Source organism: Silene latifolia, chromosome Y (assembly GCF_048544455.1).
Source record: "Silene latifolia isolate original U9 population chromosome Y, ASM4854445v1, whole genome shotgun sequence".
NCBI classification, from domain to species: domain Eukaryota; kingdom Viridiplantae; phylum Streptophyta; class Magnoliopsida; order Caryophyllales; family Caryophyllaceae; genus Silene; species Silene latifolia.
Genome location: NC_133538.1, coordinates 230,916,134 through 230,927,103, shown reverse-complemented (window position 1 = coordinate 230,927,103; position 10,970 = coordinate 230,916,134). Strand labels below are relative to the sequence as shown.

The 10,970-nt window shown below is 37.9% G+C and overlaps 1 protein-coding gene across 1 annotated transcript; it reads left to right on the top strand.

The window, feature by feature from the left end:
• Window positions 1-2,660: 2,660 nt before the first annotated feature.
• On the top strand, window positions 2,661-4,154 carry LOC141630221 (uncharacterized). Its single transcript, XM_074443075.1, has one exon. It carries the CDS (start codon window positions 2,661-2,663, stop codon window positions 4,152-4,154), a length of 1,494 nt encoding a protein of 497 aa, XP_074299176.1.
• Window positions 4,155-10,970: the final 6,816 nt, after the last annotated feature.

Sequence of the window (10,970 nt, the reverse complement as noted above, 5' to 3'; positions counted from 1 at the left end):
TCGAAAAAAACTTTCTTTAATAATATAGATAGATAGATAGATAGATAGATAGATAGATAGATAGATAGATAGATAGATAGATAGATAGATAGATAGATAGATAGATAGATAGATAGATAGATAGATAGATAGATAGATAGATAGATAGATAGATAGATAGATAGATAGATAGATAGATAGATAGATAGATAGATAGATAGATAGATAGATAGATAGATAGATAGAGATAGATAGAGATAGATAGATAGATAGATAGATAGATAGATAGATAGATAGATAGATAGATAGATAGATAGATAGATAGATAGATAGATAGATAGATAGATAGATAGATAGATAGATAGATAGATAGATAGATAGATAGATAGATAGATAGATAGATAGATAGATAGATAGATAGATAGATAGATAGATAGATAGATAGATAGATAGATAGATAGATAGATAGATAGATAGATAGATAGATAGATAGATAGATAGATAGATAGATAGATAGATAGATAGATAGATAGATAGATAGATAGATAGATAGATAGATAGATAGATAGATAGATAGATAGATAGATAGATAGATAGATAGATAGATAGATAGATAGATAGATAGATAGATAGATAGATAGATAGATAGATAGATAGATAGATAGATAGATAGATAGATAGATAGATAGATAGAGATAGATAGAGATAGATAGATAGATAGATAGATAGATAGATAGATAGATAGATAGATAGATAGATAGATAGATAGATAGATAGATAGATAGATAGATAGATAGATAGATAGATAGATAGATAGATAGATAGATAGATAGATAGATAGATAGATAGATAGATAGATAGATAGATAGATAGATAGATAGATAGATAGATAGATAGATAGATAGATAGATAGATAGATAGATAGATAGATAGATAGATAGATAGATAGATAGATAGATAGATAGATAGATAGATAGATAGATAGATAGATAGATAGATAGATAGATAGATAGATAGATAGATAGATAGATAGATAGATAGATAGATAGATAGATAGATAGATAGATAGATAGATAGATAGATAGATAGATAGATAGATAGATAGATATGTATGTACGATGATCATGATAAGAATTTGTTATCCATAAATATCTTTTAGTCATCTCTAAAACTTGGACTCTCTGTAATCGCTCGAAAAAAGCTTCCTTTAATAATATAGATAGATAGATAGATAGATAGATAGATATTAAGAACTTGTTTGGTTGACATAAGGGAACTAAAGTTCCCGGGAACTTCAAGTTCACATAAATTTCCAATTCACGTGAATTCCCAAAAAGTGTTTGGTTTGCATGTGGAAAGTTAATTCATATGGGAAGTTTCAATGACCAAGGGGGGACTTGGTGAGTGACTTCCCACATAATGGAGGAAGTAGATTCATGTGGGAATTTCTACTTCCCATGATTTTGGCAACCAAACAACATCATGCTTTTACACTTCCTAGGAAGTTTAAGATCTCATGATTTTAATGGGCAACCAAACAAGCCCTAATACTAAATAAACTTTTACATTCTAAGTATTATATCTCTTATTTTTTTAACCAGTAGTATAAAATCAAACTCCCACAAAGCTATTTAGCTTCGAATTAGGAATCTATCTATCTATCTATCTATATTAAAAAAGGAAGCTTTTTTCAAGCGATTATAGAGTCTCCAACTCGAATGAATCACTAAAGTAAATAAAAAAAATAGACTAAAAGAAATAAAAAAAAAAAATATATATATATATATATACTATTAAAAATAAGATGTGCCATATGGAGTAATTTGCTTACTACTCCCTCTTATTCGCTATTTTCTTCTCCTTTGATGTGGGCACAAGATTTTAGGAGAATGATTAAAGAATGAATAAAGGAAGATGGTGGTGTTTGTGAATTGGAGAAATGAATGAATAATTAGGGATTAAATAAGGAATTGTGAGTAAGGTGGAGTTTGGTGATAGGAGAGAGGGATGAATAAAATAAGAGTAAAAGTTTCCAAAATAAGAAAGAGGAAGAAAATCTGAATAATCCGTTTAAGGAAATAGGGAAGAAAATAGTGAATAGGAGGGAGTATTAAACTTCTAAGATGTTAGCTAATGTGATACGTCACAATTACTCAAAGAGTTTCATAACTTCTACACTTCCTTTTATTTTGGGAGACTATAAACTAGAGTTTATAAATAAGCATTTTACATCGAGGTTTTGCACAATATTATTATGATCTTAGTTGCTTATTTATTTTTTATTTTTGAAATATAATGTAATTTTCTTTTATTATGGTGCTACGTATTCCCCTCTCATAACTCTTTTTCTACATGTTTTGAACACTAGCTTTAATTTTCTTTTAGCAATTTTTAATTTGTTTGAATATTAATTGTTAGCTAGTAAATATTGTGTAAATATTTAGCCATTATTCTCTCCTAATTTAGTGTGATTGTATTTACTAACTTACGTAAACATATCCCATAATTGTAGCTACATTAGTTGTACCTGACTTTATATATTTGTGAATGATATCAAACCCTAATCAAGGGATTTAATCCTTAACATGGTATCGAGCTAAGGACGAGAATTTCGATCTCCTCCCTCGATTTCTGTGCCTGCCGTCGTCATCAAGCTATTTTTTCGAAAATAGCGAGCCACAATGTCTAAAGATGCCGACACCTCTCAATCAAATTCCTCAAAATCTCCTCTACATCCCGTTTTTACGATTACCAATATCCAAAAAAAAGTTCGTGTTCTTGACGGCACGAAAGTTACATATGCATCTTGGGTTCGCCTCTTCAAGTTACATGCTCGTGGTCATGACGTTCTATCCCACATCGATGGGACGCCTGCTCCACCAACGACCGACGAGTCCTATGCCACTTGGATCAAAATCGATGCACATGTATTGCAATGGATTTATGATACCATGAGTGACGAGCTTCTCCCTCAGATTTTGGAAGATGAGTCCACTGCCCGTGAAGCATGGGTACGGGTAGAGAATATTTTCACAAATAATAAGGGTGCTCGCGCTGCCGCTCTCGAGGCCGAATTTCATTCGCTCCGTCTCGAAGGCATGCCATCACTTGAGGCATACTGTCAATGCCTCCGTGAATTGGCCGGGATGCTTAAAGATGTCGACGCCGCCGTCTCCGACCACCGCCTTGTCATAAAACTGGTACGTGGCCTACCCAATGAGTATGACACTGTCGCATCGTATATTAATCAAACTATGCCTAGTTTCGAAACTGCTCGTAGTATGCTTGAATTAGAACTCCACCGTAAATCTGGCCGTGATGAGCCTGCCACGGCCTTGGCTGCTCTTGCCGCCCCTTCCCCTGACTCGTGGACTGACCAGAACCCTAAGGCCACCCCTGCTCCTCCACGACACAATAATAATAGTAATAATTCTCATAATAATAATCGGTATCGTCGCAACAATAATAATTCAAATAATAACTATCGTCAAAATAATAGCAACTCCACCTCTGCCTCTCGTTTTCCCTCTGCCACACCCCAAACGACTACGCCTTACCCATCTCCGTGGGGACAACCACCCTCCTGGCCTACCCCCTGGACCCCACCTCTCTGCCCTTACCCAACCTACCCCGGTTGGACCCCCTGGCCAACCTCAACCCCTCGAACTCCACCCAATTACACTCGGAACCAGTGCCCTCGCAATCAAGGCCAAGCTTTTATGCTGGAATCCGAGGCTCCTCAACCCACGGATTTAAGCCAGGTATTTCAGGCTCTCTTGGTGCAACATCAAGCTGACCCGTGGTACATGGATACGGGTGCATCATCCCATCTCACGGCCGAGCCAGGTATGATTGCTACTCCTATTAATATAAGTAAATTTCGTTCGATTTATGTCGGTAATGGGAATAGCATTCCAGTTTTAGGATCGGATACCTCTACGTTACCTACAACTTCCCGAACCTTACACTTACGTCATGTTTTACATGCTCCCAGCATCATTAAAAATTTAATATCGGTCCGACAATTCACCAAGGATAACAATGTTAGTGTCGAATTTGACCCGTTTGGCTTTTCTGTGAAGGATATTCCGACTGGGAACCTGATCCTGCGGAGTGACAGTGACGGCGAGCTATATCCCTTGTCAACAAACCTGATCCTGCGGAGTGACGAGTAAAATGGTCTCGTTTTTCGCTTCTCATCTCCACAAACCTCCCCACAAAATGGCAAGTCGGAACGAATGATCCGTCGTCTCAATGACATAGTTCTTGTGCTCCTTCAAAATGCCTCTCTACCACCAAATTTATGGGTCGATGTCCTTCACACTGCAACTCACCTCCACAACATTCTTCCCACATCCACCCTCAACTTCCATAGTCCCACGTCCGTCCTCTATCTAAAGAACCCCTCATATGCTCACCTTCGCATTTTCGGATGCGCTTGTTACCCCAACATCACCGCCACTTGTCCACATAAACTTGCCCCTCGATCTCTCAAATGTGTCTTCCTTGGGTACCCTCCCAATCAACGTGGGTACCATTATCTTGATATGTCCTCTGGTCGTGTCTATATCTCCCGTCACGTCACTTTTGTAGAAGATGTATTTCCATTTGCGGACGTCCCAAACCCAGCCAATCATTCTTACAAATTCCTTGACCCAACCTCTGATTACCTAAACCCACTCCTTTTCCCTGACCTCCTCCAATCCGGCCCAACTGCTACACCAGCCCAACCCGCCAACCCGGACCCCAACCAACAAAATCAACCCAATACCCCACCCGCAACCCAAGAACCCAACCCTTCCACTCCCAACCCAACCCGCACACCCACTGTTCAAAACGAACAGACCCCTCCTTCCCCACCAACACCACCCTCACCTCTAACCCCCATATCACCACCTTCCGCCACTCCTTCCTCACCACCACCACCTCTACCACCCCCGCCACAACAACCCGTTATACCCACCCACACCATGTCGACCCGTGCCATGCATGGGATCTTTAAACCCAAAGCCCTTACAGCTACACACTCCATTTCCCCTATTCCTAAATCACCCAAGGCTGCCCTCGACGACCCTAACTGGAAACATGCTATGACCGACGAATTTACCGCATTAAAGGACAATCATACATGGGACTTGGTCCCTAAACGTAATGATGCATCTGTTATTCGCTGCCTTTGGTTGTATCGTCACAAATTTCATGTAGATGGTACATTGCAACGCTACAAAGCGCGCCTCGTTGTTAATGGTAAGACACAACAGGTCGGAATTGATTGTGATGAAACTTTTAGCCCAGTTGTCAAACCAACAACGATTCGCACTATTCTTAGTTTAGCTATATCCAGGTCTTGGCCAATCAATCAACTTGATGTTCAAAATGGTTTTTTACATGGTGACTTGGAAGAAACAGTGTATATGCATCAACCACCCGGTTTCGTTGATCCATCCGCCCCTCATTATGTGTGTAAGCTTCGCAAATCTTTATACGGTCTAAAACAGGCACCAAGGGCATGGTATCATTGTTTTGCCACGTTCATTTTATCTCAAGGCTTTATTAGTAGTCGGTGTGATCCATCTCTATTCATCTACAAAACTGCTACTACTACTACCTATTTACTTCTTTACGTGGATGACATTATTCTCATTGCTTCCAGTAATGCACTCATTCGGTCCATTATCAACGTGTTGTCTCGCGAATTTGCAATGACTGATCTTGGCACCCTTCATCATTTTCTGGGAATTAAAGTTACTCGCTCCAAATACGGACTTTTTCTCTCGCAAGAACACTATGCTCGTGATATTATCAGTCGAGCTAAAATGAGCTCATGTAAACCGAGCAATACCCTAGTGGATCCCGGTTCGAAACTTAGTGCGGACTCCGGTCCTCCTATCGATGATCCCTCCTTATATCGAAGCTTAGCCGCTGCTCTTTAATATCTTACTTTCATAGGCCCGATATTTATTATGCCGTCCAACAAGTGTGCCTCTTTATGCATGATCCGCGCACCTCGCACTTTCATTTTCTTAAGAGGATACTTCAATATCTGCAAGGTACGGCCAGCCATGGCATTACTATTCGCCCATCTCAGTCCCTAAACCTCACGGCTTATTCAGATGCTGACTGGGGCGGGTGGCCCGACTCTCGTCGTTCTACATCCGGATATTGTGTCTTTATGGGTGACAATCTTATTTCTTGGTCGTCAAAGCGACAAGCAACCATTTCCCGTTCAAGTGCTGAAGCTGAATACCGGGGCGTTGCCAACACCGTTGCCGAGACTAGTTGGATTCGAAATTTACTCCTTGAGCTTCATGTGCCACTCCAACGGTCCATCATAGTATTTTGTGATAACATATCTGCAGTTTATTTATCCGGCAACCCCGTCCAGCACCAATGTACTAAACACGTCGAATTGGATATTCATTTTGTTCGGGATAAAGTAAAAATTGGAGAAGTCCGTGTTCTTCACGTGCCAGCCGAGTACCAATATGCTGATATTTTCACGAAAGGTCTACCCCGGCATCTCTTTCAACGGTTCTGCTCCAGTTTGAGTGTTCGGTCCCCTGCCGCTCCAACTGCAGGGGCGTGTTAGCTAGTAAATATTGTGTAAATATTTTAGCCATTATTCTCTCCTAATTTAGTGTGATTGTATTTACTAACTTAGGTAAACATATCCCATAATTGTAGCTACATTAGTTGTACCTGACTTTATATATTTGTGAATGATATCAAACCCTAATCAAGTGATTCAATCCTTAACATTAATATTTGTTTTTTTGGTTCTGTGTTTGCAGAAAAGGAAATAGGTCGATTGCCAATTTTACGTAAATCAAAGCATATGAGATATAACACCGTCTTCTATGGGAGTAATTGGTAAACCATCTATCTAATTTTAATATGCCTTTCATACTCCGTATAATATAGTATAGGGTATATGTATATATATGATGTATTGTATAAAACTGATGTATTATATAGTTTATATCTCGAGAAATTGATATGGCTTATCACTAATTGTGGTAGAAGTTTTGTTTGGAGTAATTTTATCATAATAATATCTATTTAGCATTTAATTTCTATCAAGTGTTTCACGTTGCTCGAAAGTATTATTCAAAAGTTGAATTATTTATAATAGCTTAAAAATAAGTTGAATTTTTTGTAATGGCTCAAAAATATTCTTTTTGTTGTCCAGTTTTTATACCTTGGTAAGACTATATTATACTCATATCTAAGACTTGAAACCATTTACTCCGTATAAAATAGACAAAATCTTATGCCCGTGGCTTTAATAAGGAGTATTTAATGCAATTTCGTCATTAGTTTTTTTGGTATTGACCAGGAGTATCCCCTACCGACAGCTGGGGCAATCTCCTTCGGGGTACTGAAGGCAATTTAATGGGTTGACCCCTCCCAAGTTTGGCTTTTTCATTCGCAAGAGTTAGGAATCGAACCCCTAACCACTTGTTTAAGAGATGAGAGCCCTTACTACTCACACCAGCCAACTTTGGTGCAATTTCGTCATTAGTGGTCGTGTAGTTTACATGCATGATCCTAACATGTACGTTAACAAGTTGTAGTATATTTTTTATTAGAGATTGTTTACAACAAATAGAGAACCAGTGGTTATCCACTGCGACCGTTGTATTCCTTATTTTTGTTTTTGCAAAATATCATAACTTTTTGATAAATAGTGACCATTTTAAAAAAAAATAGGTCATTTTTAGCCATAAAAAATAGTCACTATTTAACCAAAAGTGATCACTTCTCTACTAATCGCATAAGAAAATTTGTGATAGTATAATAGAGAATGCAAATACGGAGTATTTTATATCGAACTGTTTGAGTTGAGATATCGGTCATCAATGTTTAATATAATTGTTTGTATTAGTTCAACTAATTTGTAGTCTTTATTAATGCATGGTGAGTAAATCATACCATAGTAAATCAGTAATTGACGCCATCGTCCAAAGCTTTTGAACCCGAAATAAAGAAGAACTTCCTCTCCCCCTCTCTCTCTCTTTTAATTGAAAATATGAGGTAGTGGACGTATTCAATACATTCAAAATAGTAATTTTGAAAAAAATATTATAAAGTAATTAGCATTATTGGAACGATTTTAAGTGAATTGCTAGAAGATGAAATTTCAATGGAAGCTATTAAATTTTATTAAGACCGGTATCGAAATTCTACAATGTAAGTTTTATCATAATAACTATTTTCATGCAAACATGCATGTACACGGTATAGAACAAAGTGACAGTGACGCATATATCATATGAATTATACCATCGACATTAAATTATTAGACTAATTAAGGTTTAATGTCTGAATAGGATCCGATATTTATGTTTTAGATATTCACGTAGTTAATGTAAAGTGTTATCAGTAGAACGATGTCGAACCATATCCTCAGAAAACAGCAAGAACACCACATACAAAGGAATAACACACAAGGTAAGTAATTGAATTATACAAGAAATCGACATGCGAAACAATGCTATGTTCCGAAAATTAGGGCTAAATAACATCAACCCTACTTCCACAAACATAATCAACTACTTTCCTCATCCTAAAATTGACGAAACAATATCTACAATCATACTCCAGTTCATATCTTTAGTTATGTATTATTAAAAATTATAAAAATAATTAGATATTCTTAATGAACTCGATAAGACAATAAATAAGATCTCACATTAGTATCTTTTTTGTTATTGTAGGCACGGAAAATTTATTAATGTGCCGAGTAAATAAAATAAATTAATTATTTTGAGTTAATACCAAATTTTAACTTAATTTAATTAATTTGTCCCGATTAAATGAAATATGGGCCGATTCGGATTACAAAAGGAGTTGTTCAGATCACTAAACCCAGAAAGAATTAAATTTGGGTCAAGGTTATTTATAAACCCACAAATTGGCTTGTGACCAGCAAAGTCCAACAAGGAGATTTGAAACTCTATAAATAGAGCTCTCCTCATTCATTCAAAGGGTTGAAAAATTCATAATTGCAAAGGAACTAGAGAGAACAAGGTACAAAATTCCTACAAATCCTCTCTGTCAAAATCATTGCAAGCAGTCAACAAGCACATCAAATCGTGCTTCCTGCGTTGAAGATTCAATCACAAATTCAAACCTTCAAGAGAGATTCAAGTCATCGCGATCCTCTCAAGAAATCAAATCTACATCGCGTGTAGAGCAATTAAATTTGTCTACACGCGCACCCCTCACGTGTACCCCGTACACGTACCCCTTACGGCATATTAGAATCAGAGGATACATTAGAGATTGTACAGGTACTTTTGATATTTATTAATAAAATTTAATTGTTTCCTTATTTTGTATTTCAGTTATCGCAATACAAAATTCGCTGTTACAGTTATATATTTGAAGATAATTATAACTGACAAAGTGATAATAAAAATAATTAACCATCTACGGAGTAATTATTTAAACAAGTCCTTCTCATACATGAGATTCTACACACTAAGGGCTTGCTTGGAATGGGAGTAATTATTATAGGAGTAATGAGAGCTAAAATAAGAAGAAATGGGAAGAGATTGGTGGTTAGTGGTGGTTGTGGAGGGTGGAAATTGAAGGTGAAGGAGGAATTATTACCTCCATATGGAGGTAATGCATTACTTGAGGGGGGAGGGGAGTAACAATTACTCTCTTAATGGAGGGACTATTACACTATATTTCCCCATTTTTATCCATTTCTATCTCCAACCCTCATCTTTTCCCTCCATTTTTTAGTTCATTTTAGCTCTATTATTCCCTTAATTATTACTCTCATTCCAAGCAAGCCCTAAGTGAAATAATTATATTGCCTGACTTTCCAATGATTACAAACAATCATTATATACACAAGGTTCCTATGTTAGCCGAACTACTTTCCTAATACAAAGGAATCTAATTACTATAAATTAGCAACTAACCACTAGGAATTAGCTAACAAACATACACTAGATACTAGGCATACAACAAACAGAATATTTGACATATTCTAATACCCTCCCGTAGTCGAAGCGGGAGGAGCACGGACACTGAGACTAGAACGGAAGTCATCGAACAGAGCTTTAGGTAGGCCTTTAGTGAAAATATCCGCATATTGGTAGCGTGACGGAACGTGAAGAACCTTAACCTGACCAAGAGCAACCTTTTCCCGGACAAAATGTATATCGATCTCGATATGTTTAGTACGTTGATGATTAACCGGGTTGCGGATAAGTAAATAGTTGAGACATTGTCGCAATAAACAATTGTGGACTTACGAATAGGGCATTGAAGTTCAAGTAAGAGGTTACGAATCCAACATGATTCCGCAACCACATTAGCAACACCACGATACTCAGCCTCAGCACTAGAGCGCGAGACGGTTGCTTGTCGTTTAGATGACCACGATATCAAATTGTCACCCAAATAAACACAGTACCCGGAAGTGGAGCGACGTGAGTCCGGGCAGCCACTCCAGTCGGCGTCACTGTACGCAATAAGGGACGATGTGGGCGAAGCTAAAAGATGCAGGCCATAATGTGACGTACCTCGGAGATAGCGAATGATTCGTTTCAGAGCACCAAAGTGAGCTTCCCGAGGATCGTGCATATGTAAACATACTTGCTGCACCGCGTAGGAGATATCAGGTCGCGTAAATGTTAAATATTGCAGGGCACCAGCTAGGCTACGGAAAAGAGTAGGGTCCGCAACAGGTGGGCCTGCATCGGCACTCAATTTGGACTTGGTGTCCACAGGCGTTTGAGCTGCTTTGCACGTCGACATGTGAGCACGGGAAAGAATGGCTTCCACATATTTCTTTTGGTGGAGGAATAGGCCCTTTGCATGACGTATAGCTGCTACACCAAGAAAATAATTAAGCGGTCCAAGGTCCGTCATTGCGAATTCAGCCCGAAAGAGAGACATAATTCGATCCCGTAGAGCGACAGTAGACGTGGTTAAAATAATATCATCGACATAATGAAGTAAATAGGCCACAT